We start from the raw sequence: 20363 nt of genomic DNA, 5'->3' as shown, positions 1-20363 counted from the left end.
GAATGCCTGATCCTTGCAGCCCAGGAGCAAGACATCAGAACAAATGCAATTAAGGCCAAGATTGAAAAATCAGCTGATGACCCAAAATACAGACTGTGCAAGGAAACCGACGAAACCATTGATCATATCCTCAGCTGCTGTAAGAAAATCGCACAGACAGACTACAAACAGAGGCACAACTATGTGGCCCAAATGATTCATTGGAACTTATGCCTCAAGTACCACCTGCCAGCAGCAAAGAACTGGTGGGATCACAAACCTGCAAAAGTATTGGAAAATGAGCACGCAAAGATACTGTGGGACTTCCGAATCCAGACTGACAAAGTTCTGGAACACAACACACCAGACATCACAGTTGTGGAAAAGAACAAGGTTTGGATCATTGATGTTGCCATCCCAGGTGACAGTCGCATAGATGAAAAACAACAGGAAAAACTCAGCCGCTATCAGGACCTCAAGATTGAACTTCAAAGACTCTGGCAGAAACCAGTACAGGTGGTCCCGGTGGTGATGGGCACACTGGGTGCTGTGCCAAAAGATCTCAGCCGGCATTTGGAAACAATAGACATTGACAAAATCACCATCTGCCAACTGCAAAAGGCCACCCTACTGGGATCTGCACACATCATCAGAAAATACATCACACAGTCCTAGACACTTGGGAAGTGTTCGACTTGTGGTTTTGCGAAACGAAATCCAGCATATCTATCTTGTTTGCTGTGCCATACAACGTTGTTGTGTTGATAATAATAATAATAATAATAATAATAATAATAATAATAATAATAATAATAATCCAGACTGACAAAGTTCTGGAGCACAACACACAAGACATCACAGTTGTGGAAAAGAAAAAGGTTTGGATCATTTGTAAGAGTACCATGTAGGAGCTCACCGGAGTGTTTAGAGAGCACGGATTCATTTGAAACAACAAAGATGAATCATCACAGATCATCTTCATTAACTCCTTATTTCTCTACTAATTAACACAAAAGGAATGGCTTGTCTGCTTGACAGGCAGTGAATGACCCACAGCTCTGTGGTTAATAGGATGCAAATGACACCTAATGAGGGTCTCTAGCTGCTGTCTGGGCAGCTGGCCTACAAAGGTTTTTCTCCAAATTTAGACAAGGTATTCAAGTGGGCAGATCCAATCCTTGAATTTCTTGGCACATTCACTCACGTAGCAATGGGAAGAAATCCCGTATTTATGAAAAGAGAAGCAATCCCCCTTTTATTTTCTCTTCTGCATGCAGCCGCATACACACTCTCCCTCATGAATGACTTCATGTAATTTAATAACGCAAAATGTTATTAATGTTACCTACTTAGGCAGGTTTGAATGTTGATGGAGCCAAAGTCACTTCTCCTTTTATTTTCAACCTATAAGCCATTGTGGCCCAGGAGTGCATTTACACTGCAAAATTAATACAATTTTGCATCTCTTTAAGTTCAAATTGCATTAATTCTATACTCCAGATACAACTCTAGTCAGCAACAACACATCTTGAACAGATCCAGTGACTTTGGCTCCATCAACATTCAAACCTGCCTAAGTAGAGGCATACAGAGAGTTCATGAAAACCCATAAGTGTCATCTATGTAAATACAGGATCTCATCATACTAGAGCATGGATCCACTTTAAATCCAGTTTCTGGCTCCTGCAGAATTCTGGGGCTTGTAGTTTACAGAGGGGCCTTTAAATTGCTCAGCCAGACAGGTCCTGGGCCTCACAAAACTACAAATCCCAGAATTCTGCAGGAGGCAGAAACTGCATATAAAGTGGATCCATAAATGTGTAGTTTGTCAGTCGGAACTCATAGTTATTCATATGTAATCTCCAATGTATGTACAGATTAGCAGTCTGTATCCAACTACACAAACTATTAAGGTGTTATAAAAATACATATAAGGAGGGGATCACAGTTGCCCCACCTGCTCTGTCATCCTCCTCCTTATGAAGAGTAACAATCTCAAGAGTTTTCTTCATGATCCCCAAAGCACGGTTCTGGATGGGAGAGCCTCTTCACAAACAGGAAACACTTCTTTTTAGACCCTTAAACAGAGCTTCTCCTTCATCTCAACCCCATTCCAAAAGGTTGAGGCCTCTCCTAGGCAATATAAGACCTATAAACTGCATGCTGATCTTTTTTGCCCATTTGTTTTTGCCTTTGGCCCTTCTCAACCATAGAATGTGTCATCTGCCTTGAAAACCTATCTGGAATCGAATTTGATCCTCAGGTTGAAAGAGGTTCCTCACCCTTCTTTTACATGTTTTCAATCAACCAAGTTATAAAATATATACTCTATCTGACACTGGATTAAACAGAATTCTAGCATGGGGAAAAATGCATAAATAGAAATTATCACAGCCAACTGAACATGGGCCCTTTCACAATACACATTTGTAATGATTTCACCTTAAATTACCTATCCTTGCATACACACAAGGAATCTGATGATTATCTGACTTGGGAAATAACTAGAGGGATTTGCTCAAGCTTTCCATCCCCAGGAGATTATCTTAACGGGGTCACAGAGGGGCAACTGTCTCTAGGTTACATTTTGATACATTAAGAAGCAGTTGATATGCACTTCATATAAAATACAGTACAGTGTTCCCTCACTTATTGCTGGGGTTAGGTTCCAGGACCACCCGCAATAAGTGAAAAACCGCGAAGTAGGGACACTATATTTTAATATTTATACATTATTTTAGTAGTTATACACTATTTTAAGTCTTTATCAACCAATTGTGTGCGGATAAATCACCTCCTTCTCCTCCCGTTGCTGCTTGGGCTTCTTTTCTCTCCGTTTGGCTTCACATCCCTCCCATTCTTAGGCTGTAAATAGTAATTTTTTTATTATTTATAATACTCTTTTAGAGTCTATTGAAAAACCGTGAAACAGCAAATCTGCGAAAAGTGAACCGCGAAGTAGTGAGGTAACACTGTACACAGCTGAAAAGATACAAGTTACATAGAAATAATCAAATTGATACAATTTATTGAAGGGTTAGACACAATATATAGTTCATAGGGTATAGTGGCTGCTATGCCTCTTCCTAATCTTCTAAAGCTTCAAACTTGCACAACTCCGGATGCCCAGGAAAGGTCTTTAATATATTTGTGGTGGGGAAAGGGTTACCATGGCTCAATAACACATTTGCAACGCTATAGCCTACTTTAACTTCCTTGTTTCTGCCCTATGAGATAATGGGTTCATTGAGGCAGTAGAACTCTTTGACTGAACTTCCCCAAACTACAAATCCTGGGATTCCATAGGAAGGAAACATAACATTTAAAATGAAACAGCACCATGTGATTTCATGGCAGAGGACAAGACTGGATGGCCCTTCTGGTCTCTTCTAATCCTATGATTCTATAGTTGTGTAGTGTGAAAGAGCCCAAATATGTGTGTGTGTTTTATAAGTTTGTAAATTAGACCAATGTACACAGAGGTTTTTCAATGGACATATGGTTTAATTTTTAAAACAGCCATGGCAGGGAGGACAAACTGTCAGAGAAAGGTTCCTCATTTTTAAGGCCCAGGCAATCTGGACAGATGACTGTAAGTTAGCACTGAAACATCATTATTAGTAATTATGTAAGTAAGTAAAACTTTATTTACATACCGCCCTCTCTCCTCGAAGGGACTCAGGGCGGTTTACAAGCATAAAAACAGCAACATACATTACATAAGCAGCACAATACACACATTATTAAAACAAAATTAAAAACCTATACAACTCGTAAAACAGTGAAAACCATAAAAACAATCACATTCTTTTTTTGCCTGTGGCTTTTCTAAGTTAAGGTACACCATAACCAACAGGTGTCATGAGAAATCCAATGCATGGTAACATCATTCTTTATTTTATTTGTGGATTAGACATAAACCACTGTCACATGATACCAACTAAATGTTACTTACTCCCTACTAAAAATATGGAGAAAGGACACATCAGAAGATTACAGAAATTCATAGTGTCAGTATAGTTCCAATATTCCTCCATTTTAACATTGTGTCATTTTTTGCATATCTACATCATATAAGATGCAAGAGTGTGAGCTTCCCCATCTTATGCCTCATCTATCTATCTATACACATAATAAAAGTAAAAATATGTATGTGTGTATGAGGCTGAGGTGTCCACTTACGCAGAGAGGCTCCCACTTCCACAAATAGCTATAGCTCCCACTATGCAAGAGACACCAACGGCCCTCCCTCCAATAACATTGCAGATATAGTGGGCACTGTGAACATGTACAGCCCCTGCCAGTGTCCTCCACAAACACAAAACTGCCCATCACCCTAGTGAATGCTTTCATACGGGGACAATTGCATCCTAGATTTTATGTTTCCTCCACCGCAGACATCCCAGTGTTTCTGAGTCTCTCAATTGGTGTGGAATTTGCCTGATCCCGATCATTATTTATTTATTTATTTATTTATTGCATTTATATTCCACCTTTCTCACCCCGAAGAGGACTCAGGGCGAATTACAATGCACATATACAAACATTAAATGCCACTATCAGACATACCACATATACAGACAGACAATAGAGGCTATTTAACATTTTTCCAGCTTCTGGCTTAGAATCATAGAATCATAGAATAGTAGAGTTGGAAGAGACCTCATGGGCCATCCAGTCCAACCCCCCGCTAAGAAGCAGGAAATCACATTCAATGAGGGTTCATGAGGGTATGCTTGGTTCCGGCCACAGGGGGAACTACCGTTTCATCATCCACTGTGACGCAGAGTCCTTTTTGATGGTAGTACTTCCTCATGTTCTTTGCACACTGCTGGCAGTTTTATGGTGTCATAAGTTAAGTTAAATTAGTCTCCCCACATTAAGCGGTGCCTAGAATTCCTTACTTACAGACACATCTGTTTTCGAGCTGGTTAGGTTGGCAGCAAGCTAGACTATTAATGGTCGGGAGCTTTAACCCCGACCCGGGCTTTGAATCAATGATCTCACAATCAGTGGTGATTTATTGCTGTTGGCTACTAACCAGCTGCTTCACAGCCTGGCCCATAACCCTTTCCTACCCTTTTCTATGGTGCACAGCAAACAGAGCAGAACTGATCAGCAACTAAACATAATGAAAGGACTTGGGGGACTGACTCAACATGATGGAAGTTGTAGTTCACCCTGCATCAAGACAGAGCACTGTGACCCCCACCAGCAATGTACCTGGGCCAGATTTGGCACACAGAACCACCATGACCAACAAAAAATACTCAAGAGGTTTGGGGGCCATTGACCTGGATTTATAGGGCCTTCGCCGCGGCCTGGAAGGACTCCCGCTGCAGCCTGGCTGGGCTGTGCGGTGCGGGAGGCAGGGCCAGGGTGCGTGGCACAGGAGGCGGGGCCTCCTTTTTCCTTTCAGCTAGCTCTGCCCCTTTCTTGCTAGCCTCTCCAAATAGTTACATATCTACAGCAGTAGCTATGTTACCATGGCGACGCACAGCCAATCAGAAGTAGCTATCTCCTGCCTACCTTTACCATTAAACCAACATTAATAACATATACAAAAATCCCCAATAAATAAGGTTTCCCGTTACACTGGGTAATGCCAGGTACCCAAGCTAGTAAGAAATAAATGGCAATGGATCTAGGTAGACCAGAACTTATCTTAGCATTTTGTTTGTGTTTCACAATGGGCCCTTAGCATTCACTTGAGTTTGCTTCTCCCATGGATAACAAAATCTATAGATGCTCAAGTTGCATTATATACAACAGTAAAATGGTATTACTTTTATAACATGGAATACAGCAAAGTCCGTTTTTATTTTTTTTTACAATTTTTTTCAACCCATGGTTAGTTGAATCCATGGATGCAGAACTCATGGACATGGAGGGACAACCAGCATAATACACCCCCTAACCCATTTTCATGACCACATTACTCCTTCAATGTTTGATTTTCCTTCAGATCATTTATATGATGTTTTTACAGTGACTGCAGTTTGCATACTCTACCACGTTGTTTGTGATATTATAACTCTTAACTGTAGGAGTGGCTTCAAAACTGTAGAACTAGTTCTGCAATTTTTCTCCACCTTTTTCTTTCACTTTAGGAAAGAGTCAAGAATTTCCAGGCAGGAAATCAACAGGTTTTATTCATTTCCTTTTCTTTTGTAGACTGAGTTGGATAGCCATTATTAACATGGTTGGGTTTGGGCAGCTATTTTCCATGATACAAAATTATCAATAATCAAATAATTTAATTTTAAAACTTGAATTCCTAAAAAGTTGTGAACTATAAAAGATTGTTTAAGCATCTTGAAACTTGAATATGTCCTCCCATTTCTTTGGCAGTTGCCTTACATTGCTGTGGCTTGTGGTATGTGCCTACATTCTAACTATAAGTTATGAAGCACATGCGACCTTTCAGACTTTCTCCTCCAATTATGTGATTATGCTTTGGCATGTCAATTATGTTCTAAACACAGTAGATATTTCCTTGTTGATTAAGGTGTGTCCATAAAACAGCAATTGTATTTGGCAGGGGAGGGAATACTGTAGTATGAGTAGAGCATTTCTTATCTGGAATTCTGATTACAAAATACAGAACTGTCCAAAATTGGGCAGCTGAAAAAGTGTCACTTTTGCTTTCTGATGGTTCAATGGACACAAACTTTGTTTCATGCACACAATTATTAAAAGCAATGCATACACACACACACACACACACACACAGAGTATATATATTTATATGAAACATAAATAAATGTTATGTTTAGACTTGCATCCGATTTTCAAGCGATCTCATGTTACAGGTATAAGCAAATACAGGTATTCCAAAATCCATGAATCAATCAATCAAACACTCCTTGTTGGAGATAGGAACCTTCTCAAGCCTCCTCTAATTAATGTTTGTCTGTTTTATAATGTGTCTGTTTGTTTCCTGTGAGGGGGACGTGGGTTTTTTAAAAAAAGAATTCCCATATGTTTTGATTCATCTAAGTTGCATAGGCCTATGTTTGAGAGAGGCCTACGTTTGAGAGAAAGTGCTGATGTTTGGAAAAAGAGATGTTAGGGATCCCTGGTGGCACAGTGTGTTAAAGTGCTGAGCTGCTGAACTTGCGGACTAAAAGGTCCCAAGTTCAAATCAAATCCCAGGAGCGGATAGAGTTGCAGTCCAAAACACCTAGAAGAACCAAGTTTCCCCATACCTGCCTTCAGGGATCCATATTTCACAGTGACAGCCTGATGATGAGGATGGGGAGAGGAGGGAAAGGATGGGTGCGTATTGCCAATGCAGAGGGCACACTCCCCGCCTGAAACGAGCCACGCCATCCGCACCAGGCACTTCCCCCATATATATATCCAGTACTCTGTCCTCCTGAAACCCAGATCAAAACCTAATGTCTATCTCCCCCTTTCTTTTCTTTCTTTTTTGTAAGAAGAAGCTCCTAGTGGAAATTCTCTGTGGAGTCCTGATTTGCATGCTGGGTGTAAAATTTTCTAGGACATTTTCCAGAAATCTGCATTTAGATAGAAAATACTTTATAAAGTCTAAAACCTGTGATTTTATGTGTATCCCATTTTCCTTAGCTACCCCTTGCCTTGGATAGCTAAAGAGAAGGTGCCTTTTTTTATGAAACACAATCTTGGATAAGAAAGACTCCAGCTCAAATTCCAGCATATTATGAAGATTGAAAAAATACATTAATCCTTTCTTTTTTGAAACCAAATATCCAAGGCAACTGAGCCACTGTGATCCATCAGCCAGATAGATGGCAAGAGCTACCTGAAGCCCCCATCCAGTTGAGCCCTAAACAATTTAAAGGTAGCCTTGTCTCTTTTGAGAGGCTAGCTTAATACACTGGTATCGCTTATGTTTAGCCTCCTGCTCTTTGTCACATAAACCTTCCAGGCTTTTAAAACCTTCAAAAAGTTTCTTCTTTTATGCTTAATGCTCAACTAGCTGCCATGAGTTTAAATGCAGGAGGACAAAGGAGCCCAGCAGACTGAGTCCAGAGAACATAACCTCTAAATGGGAAAAATCCATGCTTCAGTGAACTGTTTTTCTCTTCATCTTTCCCTTTTTCTTTATCCTCTCTGCTTCTTCTTAGATTTTCTACACTATCTCAAAGTGATGCCCTTTGATGCATTCTGCAATGAGTGCTAAAGTTCCAGGTTGTCCTTTGACACCTATCAGGGTTCAAGTTGCTGAATACATTTTGGAGCAGTCAGTCTTCAATTCTATACAAGTTTATGCCTTCAAGTTGGCTGTTATGATGACCCCATGATTTTCATAGGATTTTCTTAGGCAAGGACTACTCAGAAGTAGTTTTGCCAGTTCCTTTGTCAGTATTTATTAGTGACCTGTGGCTGTGGCGCAGGCTGGTGAGCAGCCAGCTGCAGCCAGCTGCAACAAATCACTCTGACCAAGAGGTCATGAGTTCGAGGCCAACTCAGAGCCCGCGTTTGTCCCTGTCTTTGTTCTATGCTAAGGCATTGAATGTTTGCCTTATATGTGTAATGTGATCCGCACTGAGTCCCCTTCGGGGTGAGAAGGGCGGAATATAAATACTGTAAATAAATAAATATATAAATAAATACTAACCAGAGCTATCCCTGTTTCATTTTCAAGATCAAATGGGATCAGTTACCTGTGCCTTTAGGTTATCTTACCTGAGCTGAGTCTCTCAGAAATCATTCCTCTTCTAAATCATATTGGCTCTGTGTATTTCTGAGTTAATCCAAACATCAGATTGAAGCCTGAAATTACCACAGAGTTTCCCTAGTGCAAAATCCTAGAGTGGATACCTCTATGGTAACTTCTAGCAGAAATCAGCCATTTGAATAAGGTTCACTATTTTCCATACTTTCATATCCACGTGGTAAGTTCAGGAATGTACCCCCTGTGGATGTTCCCTTTCTTTATATATATATATATGTGTGTGTGTGTGTGTGTGTGTGTAGTTAAACCGTTTTTTAATTGCTCAACCAAACTTATAAGTTGTGTGGGCAAAGGCGACTAGCACCTCCGTGGTAACCATAAGAATCATACTCATACAAAAAACTATTGGAATGGAATACCGAAACAGAACATGTCAAGGAATGCATGACTCATTGGGCCAGAGACATTGGAAGACCAATCAGGTATGAGGAATGGGAAAAGATATGGAACAAAAACATAAAATTCACCTACGCCTCGGACCTAAAAGAAAACCAATATAAAATGCAATACAGATGGTACATCACCTCGGAAAAATTAGGACACTACAATAAAGACATACGAACAAAGTGCTGGAAATGCCAGGAGCAAGAGGGCAAATTCTTTCATATGTGGTGGTCATGCACTAAGTCAAAGAAATATTGGAAAGAAATACACAAAGAATGCGGAAAAATAATGAAAAAGAAACTCCAAATGAGACCAGAATTATACCTATTAGGATTGACAAACACGAAATTAGAATCTCTTTGTTCACACATGTGTGTTATTTTAGACATGGTGGCACAGAAATCAAACCCACAAATGAATAAGGAAGAGACACCCCACCGAGTGGACTGCTGTCGATCCGAGGTTCCACCGAAGGGTGGGTAACCCGCCGGATCCGGCAAGTCGCGGAGGGCAAATCTGACCTCAACATTACAACAAACGTAGTAGTGCTGTTTGGCACAAGTCTGCCCATGCAAAGCAAGTGGACATAGCACTAAACGAAACATGCAGAATAATCACAGGATGCCTTAAACCTACACCTGTTGATAAACTCTACAAGTTAGCTGGCATTGCCCCTCCTGACGTGCGACGGGAAGTTGCTGCTAACGGTGAGAGAAATAAGGTTGAACATTGTGAAAGCCACCCACTGCATGACTATCAGCCTCCGCCCACCAGACTCAAATCAAGGAAGGGCTTCATGAGAACCACCACTCCTCTTGATGTTCCTCCAGCAGCAGCAAGGGTGTCCCTCTGGGCAGCTAAAACCTGGCAATTCTAACTGGATGGCCCCCCAAGAGGGTCTTCCTCCAGGGGCAAACCAAGAATGCGCAACTTGGAAGTCCCTGAACAGACTCAGAAGTGGAGTGGGCAGATCTAAAGACAACTTGGCGAGGTGGCACTACCTGGAGGAATCCTCCACCTTGTGTGACTGTGGAGCAGAACAAACAACTCAGCATATGTATGCTTGCCCACAATGCCCTGCCTCATGCATGGAGGAGGAGTTGTTTAAAGCTACGGACAATGCGGTTGCTGTTGCCCGTTTCTGGTCTAAAACTATTTAGTTGTTTGTGATTTCCTCTATTTTTTTTCTTCATCATTTTAAAATGTATTTGTTATGCAATGCTTTTGACATGAAATAAATATATGATGGGTCTTGTGTACCAAATTTGGTCCAGATCCACCAAGTCATATAGATTAATATAATTAATATATACTTACCTTCAGATGTTGTTGACCAATGTAGCCAATGGGAGTTACAACCCAACAACTTCTGAAGGACTGCATGTTCTTTAACCTGATGTAAACTGAAGAGGAAGTCGTATAGAATTTTGTCTATGATTGATCAGTATTTTGTTTCTTTTATTACATTTATATTTCAGATACAATGGTGTAATAGTTTATTGAATTACTCAGATCAGCATTATGGAATAATGGAAATAATCAACCTGAAGTATTCTGAAAACTTTTTTCTTCCCAAGAGATAAGAGTAGAAATATGCCATGTATGATCTAAAATTTGATCTTGGATGAAACTTGGTGATGTTAGCCAGGTGGGAGGGGCTCCAATGGCCACTGCATGCTGATGGCAAGGCTTTCTTCCCTTTCCCCACCCCATTTCTCCCTCAGGAGAGAGCACCCGTGGCAAGAAGAAGAGGGCCAGAGGCATCAGAAGGCCTCCCCAGCACAGGAAGGTGGCGTATGGCCGGTAAAAGACGGGAATGGAGCTCCAAATGGCTCCGAGATGCACCACACACAACTTGACACCTCAAAGGATCTCTCCCCACCCGAGAGTAAACAACACACAGCAGCTGCAGCACATAGTTGTATCGTGTATTCATTGGCAGTAGCTTGTGGCTATTGGTCAGGAGGACAGTGGTAAGGCCACCACCAATCAAAATTGCAAAGGTGCCTGAAGGCCAGTGAATCTCGTCCTTGCTGAAGGCAAGATATTTGCCTGTTAATGGCCAGAAACAACAACCCTCAGAAAGAAAGTTATATTCTAGACTACAGATTTTTGGAAAGCTGGTGCCACTGTACGTTTTTAGAAAAGCCAGTCGATCTATGGTAGAAGAGGTCCTGCCTCCCTCCCCTTTTCTTCAGCTGGGGCAAGATTCCCTCCTGGAAAGGGGTGGGGGTGCCATGCTGACCTGCAATGGTCGGCCAAATATACCCCCCGCCTTTGGAGGGAGCAAGGGGAACACCAACATTAATGCTTAAGAGAAGAAGGGACGGATTCCGTACCCAGGATTCAAGGAAGGAACTCAACGAAGAAAGAAAGAAAGAAGGAACTCACAGTCAGCCAAGCGGACGCCCTCGTATCCGTCCACCTTAGCATTGTGCAGAATATGGGCCAAATGGCATCTCGAGAAAATCTTGCCTTTCGACCCTGTTGCAGCGAAATGAAAGAGAATCACCAAAGGGGAAAGCTTCATTGCTCCGGCCTCCGTCCCTTTGCAGCGATCTACTTTTTATCTCCACAGAGCCCAATGTGGGAGGACCACACAGGGAAACGGGCCAATTCCCAAAGCAAGAAAACAGCAAGAGAGAGATAGAGAGTACGGGGGTTGAGTGTGCAGAAGGATCAGTCCTCAAGCTGGGCGGTACTCCAAAGGCCATCCGGTCCTACCCCCTTGTTCTATCAAGTTAGACACATCCGACCCCTCCCGACAGATGGCCATCCTGGGAGTCTGGTGAAGAAGGTGACTCCACTGGACTCCTAGGCAGCAGGGCATGGATAAATTATGGTGTTTGAAAGGGGCACCTCAAAGCCAATCCATTCCAGTTCCCTTTTGCTAGGCAGGAATACCCAATTTAAGCCCCTTAAGCTGCTTAGAACCATGGCAGCTCAAGTGTAGTCAAACTACAATCATCCCACAGGAAAGACACCCCCTGAGATGTCAAGGAGAAGGCAAGTGGAAGAGGGAAGCACACACTGGGTCCCCAGGTTCAGATCAAGATCTTCTAATTTGAGGACATGCTCTGCTTGAGCCTCCACAGATCACACAGACTGCCTTGTCTGAGAGATAATCAGAACATCAGCTGCTTTGGTTAATCTTTCTTTGAAAAAGGTGGGCAGAGGATGAAAACCTGGAAAGGGAGGATAAATGGAAATGAAGGACAGGTGCGTTCATAAATTATTATAGATGACTTAGACTCAAAAATGGTATACAGTCACACCCTGTCTCTATGGAAGAAACATTCTTGGCTTACCTGAAACCATGGTTGCAATGGAACACCAGGAAATTACCAGAGTTGTGCTGAAGGACCTAGAGATTCCTAGCAGCATCCTCTAGATGAGTGGTTTTCAACTTGTGGGTCCCCAGATGTTTTGGCCTACAACTCCCAGAAATCCCAGCCAGTTTTCCAGCTGTTAGGATTTCTGGGAGATGAAGGCCAAATCTTCTGGGGATCCACAGGTTGAGAACCACTGCTCTAAAGATTGGTAGGGTCCTCCAAAGGAAGTTCATGGTCATTGACTAGGTCCTCCAGTTGGACTCTAAAGTCATTAGTTCGGTCTTCCAATGCGTCAGAGACATTGGCTAGATCTTCCAATGTAACCCTAGAGTCATTTTCAATTAAAAAAAACATTAGAATGTGCAGAAACTGCAAAGTTCCTTAAAACTAATTAAAAAGCATACTGGGCTACAGAATTAGTTAACATTCTTAAAGAAGAGATTGCAGGTTGTACCTTTTCAAAGTATATGACACACAGCCACATGTTTCAGCTGTACATCAGGATTGGGATTCATATATGTTTCCAGATGTTGTTGGACTTCACAACTCCTATGCTGGCTAGTGTTGCTGGGAGTTTCAGTCCAGCGCCATCTGGAGAGTTGTAGAATTCCTATAACTGCTCAGACCATGTCCCGTTGAAAACCAAGGAAATTTCATAAGGAAGAACCAGGGCCTCAAAGTTGCCAATCATTGAGTGAGCTCCTGAGGGCCCATTCACCCTCCACAATTAGACTGTCACTTTAACTCTTATGGCAATATCCCATGGAATCCTGGGCACATCTGGAATTCTCAGCCAGAGGGTTCTAGTGCCTCTCCACACTACAAACCCAGGATTCCATAGGATGGAACCATAACAGTTTAAAGTCGAAAAATGGGCCCCTGTTCAAGAGACTGAGCAGGCACAGCATTTCTTCCTAAGTTCTTCTCTGTATACCTATAAATTACTAAATATAAATTTAGGCAAATCCAAATAATCTGTTACTTAATGCTGCAGTTTGCTGCTCTCAACTGGGAGTTCCCTAGCGCAGTTTGGGCGTTTGTTTATTTTGAACTCCTTTTTGTACTTTTGAGTTTTGGGAAAGGTTTGTGGGCTTCCATACTACTAGCTTTAGTTCATGCCTCTGTTTTTCAGCCCATTGTGAACTTTTGGATCAAGTTCTAGAACTTTAAGTTTAACCTGGATTATATCTCTGGCTAATCCAGATTATTTGCCAATTCTTGTTTTTTGGGGTTTTTCCCGCTTGTTCTACTTAATAACACTGAAAGTTAAGTGTTTTAAGTCTTTTTAGTTTGTTGAGCTATTTTTTGGACTGTTGCTTTAATAAACTCTATTTTGCTCTCTAATTGGCATCTGACTTTTGACAATTATCCTACTTTAACTGTCATGGCTGCATCTTGTAGATTCCTGGGATTTGCAGCTTGGTGGGGCAATTTTCGACCTATTTATGTAATGGATTTTCTTAGTGGGTCTTTAGTGTTGTTTTCCAGAGAGTGCTGGTGCCTTTATGGCATTGAGTCATGGAGGGTAAATAATAAAAAAATTCCTTGCTTTTCCACCAGCTTATCCATAAAAGGTAAAGGATTTCCCCTGACGTTAAGTCTAGTCGTGACCGACTGGGGGTTGGTGCTCATCTACATTTCTAAGCCGAAGAGCCGGCGTTGTCCGTAGACACCTCCAAGGTCATGTGGCCGGCATGACTGCATGGAGTTTATCCATATGAGCTCTCAAAATGGGCAGATTGTCTTATTGTTTATAATACAAGATGGACACATACCTCAGCATTTCTTGTCCCAGCAAACGGCCTTGCTGCTGAATTTTAGATTTCTTTTTCAGCTTCTACAAAACATCCTAAAAATGTTCTTAGCAAAAGCCCTCCTTGAAAGAAAAATGAGGAAAGGGGACAGCACTGTAGCTCTTTCATCTGATTTTTTCCCCAAGTTTCTTCTCACCCAGAAACTCCTATATCCCTCTTTGTCTCATAGTGATGTCTGTTTCTGTCTTCCTTCCCATGATCAGGGTGGCCCAGTGGAAATCCTTCCTTTCCTCTTCCTCGGCAGCGCTCATCACGCCGCTAGGAGGGACATGCTGGATGCGTTGGGGATTACAGCTTTGTTGAATGTCTCGTCAGACTGCCCAAACCACTTTGAAGGACACTTTCAGTACAAATGTATTCCGGTGGAAGATAACCACAAGACTGACATCAGCTCCTGGTTCATGGAAGCAATTGAATACATTGGTACGTGTGAACCTTTTCGGGCTAAAGCTTGGATGGCGGGGGAATCCAGTTCTGAATTCTGAAGCAAATGAGTACTAGAGGAAGATCTTAAAGCAGGTCTCTTCAACTTGTGGCTCTCCAGATGTTTGGCCCCTCAACTTTGACAAGCTGCTTAGGACTTTTAGGAGTTAGAGGCCCACACAGCTGGAGGGCTGGAGATTGAAGACACCTGCCTTAAAGTAAGCCTTCATCTCACGCTAAGCTACACCTTGTGGTTCACTTTGGGCTGAGTAAGTCATTTGTGTATCTTCCTACCTGGGCCCATTCCCTTCCAGCAGGCCATGGCACCTGGACATGCTCACAATACAGCTTTTATACCTTTATTTGCTTATAGTGGAAGCCACCGAGCCCCATTATATGTATGCAACATGGTATTATGTAATACAAAATGTACCCACTTTCTGCCTAAGCACCTGTTTTTTGTAATGAAATCCCTAGGTCTAGTCTCTCTTGCTTTCAGGTGGGAATTACTAAGTAATGCTTGAATTATTCTGTGCATTGTGGTCCCAACTCTGATCAGACTTGAGTTAAAATTGGAGGCATAGAAGAATTTGATTTCCCTCCCCTCTATCCTTACCCTTTTCTGCTTTGGCTGGAACAGAAAGAGAAACCTCTGCCCAGATGCCTGGTGCATTGCTATGGCAACAGGACCACTGTGGAAAACATTATTTGAGAACTACTGGCACCTGACAATAGTCTTGGGAAATACATTTCCCAGAGCTGCTGGTGCATGTCACATAAATGTAGCCGTGTGGCATGTGTCTGTGGGTCAGCATTAGGTTCCAAATAATGTGCATAAATGAAGCAGTTTCCCATTTAGAAGCCTGATGAAAGAAGTGTTTAGCATTGCTTACTATTGCTATAGCTCCTGCAGCATGAATGGTTTTTGCAAAACAGTAGACAGGCAGCAGATTCCCTAGAGCTACTTTGCATATGTATGTTTATCTTGCATTATTCCCGTGGCATCAAATGAAGGGGCGATTTCCATCTGTGAAGGAGTTGCCACACATTGATGCTTAAATCAAAGACCATTCGTAAAAGATATTTGGTTTTTGCATTGAACCGAGAAGCATAATTAGGTTGTGCACTCCAACAATAATAGAGTGCAAATGAAATAATTGTTAATATTTATACCTAGCTATTGACAAAGCTGTGTGGTCCCTAGTTTATATAACAACAACAACTTTATTTTTATATCCCTCCTCCATCTCCCCGAAGAGACTTGGGGCAGCTTACATGGGGACAAGCCCAACATCAACAAAAGTTAAAACACAATCCATGAATTAAAACAATATGATAAAATAAATATAAAACAATATAAAACGCATCAAATGCTTTAAAAACCTAGACATAAAATAAAATAGTTTCATTGGACAACAAAAATTGAATTCTGACACCTGTGCAGGTCGATAATTCGGCATGCATGTCTGTATATGCACGTCTGTAGTAATAAATAATAATAATAATGATGATGATGGTGATGATTAATAATAATAATAATACTTTTGAAGAACTAAAGTTCAGTGCATCTCTTACTATTGGCAGAGAAATCAAACACATTTCTGAGCATTGTTCACACACTGTTGAGACTATCTCAATAATGGGAGTAAATTGGCTTCAAAAACTCACAGAACTACCCTGAGAAGTATGAATGATTTTAACGGCTGGTGATGTGTGACCACAAAGCCTAGGTTACAGTCAGATTTCTCTGGCCTTGCCTTTACCTGTTGTGTATGCTGATGCTTTGGCTCTGCTGTGCTCTTCCCAGATTCTGTGAAGATGTGCCAAGGCCGGGTTCTTGTGCACTGCCAAGCTGGCATCTCCCGATCGGCCACCATCTGCTTAGCTTACCTGATCATGAAGAAGTGTGTGAAACTCGAGGAGGCCTTTGAGTTTGTCAAGCAACGCCGGAGCATCATCTCTCCCAACTTCAGCTTCATGGGACAGCTTCTTCAGTTTGAGTCCCAGGTACTGGCTACTTCGTGTGCCGCTGAGGCTGCCAGCCCCTCGGGAACACTAAGAGAGAGAGGGAAGACCACTTCCACTCCGACTTCCCAGTTTGTCTTCAGCTTCCCTGTCTCCGTGACCATGTGTTCAACTCCCGGCAGCCTTCCGTATCTTCACAGCCCCATCACCACCTCTCCCACTTGCTAGACTGGCCTCCAAGGGTTGCACCCTGGGATAAGGAGCAAAATCCTGCAAGCCTGTTGGCCACTATTAAAGGCAATAACAAAATGACTCTGCCTATCTTGCAGCCAGACAGAATCTATCCAAAGACAGAGCAATAATGGCTGCACTGCAGCTGGAAATGAACCTTTGGGAGCTGGGGAGATGGAGGGTCCAGAATGCCTCCTCCGGGCAAGATGTCTTACCTCATTTTTAATATATGTATAAATAATATAAAAAATGTTGTGAAATTTTAATAGTTTTTTAGAATTAGCTCTATGTGTCAATCTGTCTGTCCATTGGGGTTAGGGAATGAAAGATAATTGCCTTGTTGGAACTGGAGAAAGTTTTGAAAATTGCCAAAGCAGTTGCATGTCATTATGTTCTCCTGAGCCTGGGCGTGTGCATAAGAGAACGGTAGGTTGTGCGTGTGTAAATTGGGATGTACTCCTATGTCTGGAACGGTTGGTTGTCAACGCGTTGCTGACTGCAGCTTCAGCTGGATTGGGGCCACTGTTTCCCAAAGTGCCTGGTTTTTGATTTCTTGGTGGATTGTGTTACAGATTCTAAACTGCCACTTCCTCACTATCCACCACCTGTAGTTCCACTGCACCCCAATTCTTTTGGCTGGTGTAGACTCACCCTCACCACTGCTGTTCTTGATTCTATTAACATCAGAATTCAAATGGGATCTCTGAAACTTAGTGAGAAACACTGTAGGAAACTGTCATATCAATCCATCCTGGTTACTAGTTAATTTTACTGACATTATTGCAGTAGTCACCTGCTAAATAAATTCCCTGCAAATCATCTTTCCCTCCAAAGCCAGAAAAACATTGGTCTACAATATAATATTTAGTTCATTAATGTTGAATTTTTCAAGCTAATGGTTGACAGAAAAAAGAGAAGAAAACAAGGGCCAAAGGGTTCCTGAAAATGGCACCTCAGTATTTTGTTTTGCTTCTTTTACACAAATGGATAGCAATCAAATTGTTTCTGCCTCAAATAGTTAGAGAGGCAGGCATCCTTGCATTGCCCATGCAACTGTGCAGTAGTTCTCCTCCCTTAGTAGGCTGCTTGGCTGCAACACCAAATAGAAAGAGAAGAAAGACTGCACTGTTGCTTGGCAACAGCTTATCACCAGTGTTGCAAAATACAGCAAACAGAATAGAGGTGTATCAAGCAGGAGCAGCCTCTGCTTCTCGTACTTTTGAGGCACAATAGTTAAGCAAAGCACATCTCCATATTCACTAGGCCATAATGCGTATTATTTTTTATTTTATAAAGAAAACATAATACATCAAAAGTGATGGAACAATATAATGATAGGAAAGTGAGTGGGGAGATTGTGGGGTGAAGGAGTTCTGAAGATAGGCAAGGAAAGAAAACAGAAGAAAGAAAAAAAAAGTAAAGAAAAGACAGTAAAAAAAACAAACAAACAACCAAATTGGTTGGCTTCCCATCTTGACTTCGGAGTTTTCTCTTTCGTTTACTACATATTTGTATTTTCCCTTAGTCTCTTTTCCTTTAAACCATTTTATATTATAGAAAAGTCTATTGTGAAATCCATTCTTTTTATTAAGAATTTTGTGAATTTTGTCCAGTCTGTTTTATTTTTGCTCTCTCTTATTTTTTTGTGTTAGCTTATCCATTTGTATAATGTCCAAAATTCTGATTAACCATTCCTCGGGAGTGGGAAGTTTTTTCCCTTTCCAGACTTTCGCTATTGTCGCTGTGATTATGTAGAAAAATATTCTGTCTTCATTTTTTTAATTTTTAATTTTTAAAGCTTAGTAAAAACATTTCAGGATCTAATTTAAATTTGATTCCTATGATTTCCTGTGTTATTTGATGTATTGTCTTCCAAAATTCTTTTAATTTCTCACAGGTCCACCACTGATGAAAGAATGTCCCAATTTTTTCCCCACATGCAACAATGCAACTTTGTGGCACATATGGTCATGTGTATTTCACATGTATTTCCCCAAATGTGCCACAAAGCTTCATTGCTGCATTATGGCCTAGAGAACATGGATATGTGCTTTGCTTAACTATTGCGTCTCAAAAGTACGAGAAGTACTTTTTCCGCCCTTAAAGCACATCATTGCTCTGTAGTTTGTGCAATCACCATTCGAGCTTCAAACTGATCCTAGGATTTCATGTGTAATCATCTGCAAAGTCAAACTGCTTTCTTCAATACAGATTTAAAACTGCATTAAATTGTCATTGTAGAGGGATCAACAAGTGCTGTTCAATGGTGGAACATGCTTCTTCTGAGCGTTGTGAAATCTGCTTTTTAACAGGCTGGATGGCCATCTATTGGAATGCTTTGATTGTGTGCTCCTGCATGCCTGAGGGTTGGACTTGGTGGTCACTAACTCTGTGATTAAATAAGTTGTATACATTCATAAAATCTTAATGCAAATTTATTTTCCTTCTTTCACATTTTGGAGGGGAAAGTTGGTCTGAAACAAATCTGACTTGATAGACAGCTTTTGCCAATCTGATTGTTGTACCTGTATGTTGACTGTTTTTCTTCTAAATATATGATCTCACTGATGCAAGAAGTCCTTTCCCCAATTCAGCCTGCAATTGTTGCATGCATATCTACTATTTTATACCAGAGATCTCCCTCTCAACACAGTTCTATGATTCTACTTTAACTGCTTTGTTTCTGTCCTGTAGAAATTTTGGAATGGCAATGTGGGAAGGACACTTAGAATTATTAATTAAATTACTTCAATGCCTCAGAAGACTATGAACTTCACGATTCCATGGGATGCACCCATAGCAATTAAGATGGAATTATAGTGCTACAATGGTGTCATGTGAAAGGACCTCTGGAGAGGAGCCTTTTCATACTTAACCAGACTGGCTGTTGTATGGCAGTCCACAGGGCCGGCCCCACTATTGAGGCACCTGACGCCGCCGCCTCGGGCGCAGGCCCGGGGGGGCGCCGTCAGGCTGGGCGGGAGGCGGGGCACCGCCCTGACGGTGCCCCGCCTCCCGCCCAGTGCGCCCTGGCCCGTCTGGCCTGCTAGAAAAGGCCAGATGGGCGAGCGGGAGTAGCGTGGGAGGCGGGGCCAGCTCTGATGCCGCTCCCCCCCCCCCGCCCAGCGTGCCTTGGCCCTGCCTCCCACGCAGCGTGGGAGGCGGGGCCAAGGCACGCTGGGCGGGGGGGGGAGCGGCGTCAGAGCTGGCCCCGCCTCCCACGCTACCCCCGCTCGCCCGTCTGGCCTTTTCTAGCAGGCCAGAGTTCAGCGGAGGTCCCTCCAGGCCGCAATCGCGGCCTGGAGGGACCTCCGCTGAACTCTGGCCTGCTAGAAATGGCCAGACGGGCGAGCGGGGGTAGCGTGGGAGGCGGGGCCAACTCTCACTATTCGCCCTGGCCCCGCCTCCCACGCAGCGTGGGAGGCGGGGCCAGGGCAAGCTGGGCGGGGCCAGGGCGCCGGTGGCGGGGGCGCTTTTCAGCACCCCCGCTTCACATCAAAAAATATCTCCGGC

The 20363-nt window shown here is 42.3% G+C and overlaps 1 protein-coding gene and 1 long non-coding RNA gene across 2 annotated transcripts; one reads left to right on the top strand and one right to left on the bottom strand.

Moving 5' to 3' along the window:
• Positions 1-7418: 7418 nt before the first annotated feature.
• Positions 7419-11836, bottom strand: LOC134294852 (uncharacterized). Its single transcript, XR_010001509.1, has 2 exons — positions 11477-11836; positions 7419-10488 (listed from the first exon to the last, which is right to left on the bottom strand). It is a non-coding gene; the product is annotated as an uncharacterized LOC134294852 (long non-coding RNA).
• Positions 11837-13635: 1799 nt separating this feature from the next.
• LOC134294851 (dual specificity protein phosphatase 4-like) lies at positions 13636-19418 on the top strand. Its single transcript, XM_062966611.1, has 2 exons — positions 13636-14654; positions 16462-19418. The coding sequence occupies exons 1-2, from the start codon at positions 14120-14122 to the stop codon at positions 16845-16847; spliced, it is 921 nt and encodes a 306-aa protein (XP_062822681.1). The 5' UTR covers positions 13636-14119; the 3' UTR covers positions 16848-19418.
• The last annotated feature ends 945 nt before the right edge of the window (positions 19419-20363 follow it).

The sequence above is a fragment of the Anolis carolinensis genome, unplaced genomic scaffold (genome assembly GCF_035594765.1).
Source record: "Anolis carolinensis isolate JA03-04 unplaced genomic scaffold, rAnoCar3.1.pri scaffold_25, whole genome shotgun sequence".
Taxonomy (NCBI): domain Eukaryota; kingdom Metazoa; phylum Chordata; class Lepidosauria; order Squamata; family Dactyloidae; genus Anolis; species Anolis carolinensis.
The sequence above is the reverse complement of the archived record's forward strand: the minus strand, read 5'-3'. Positions and strand labels throughout refer to the sequence as shown.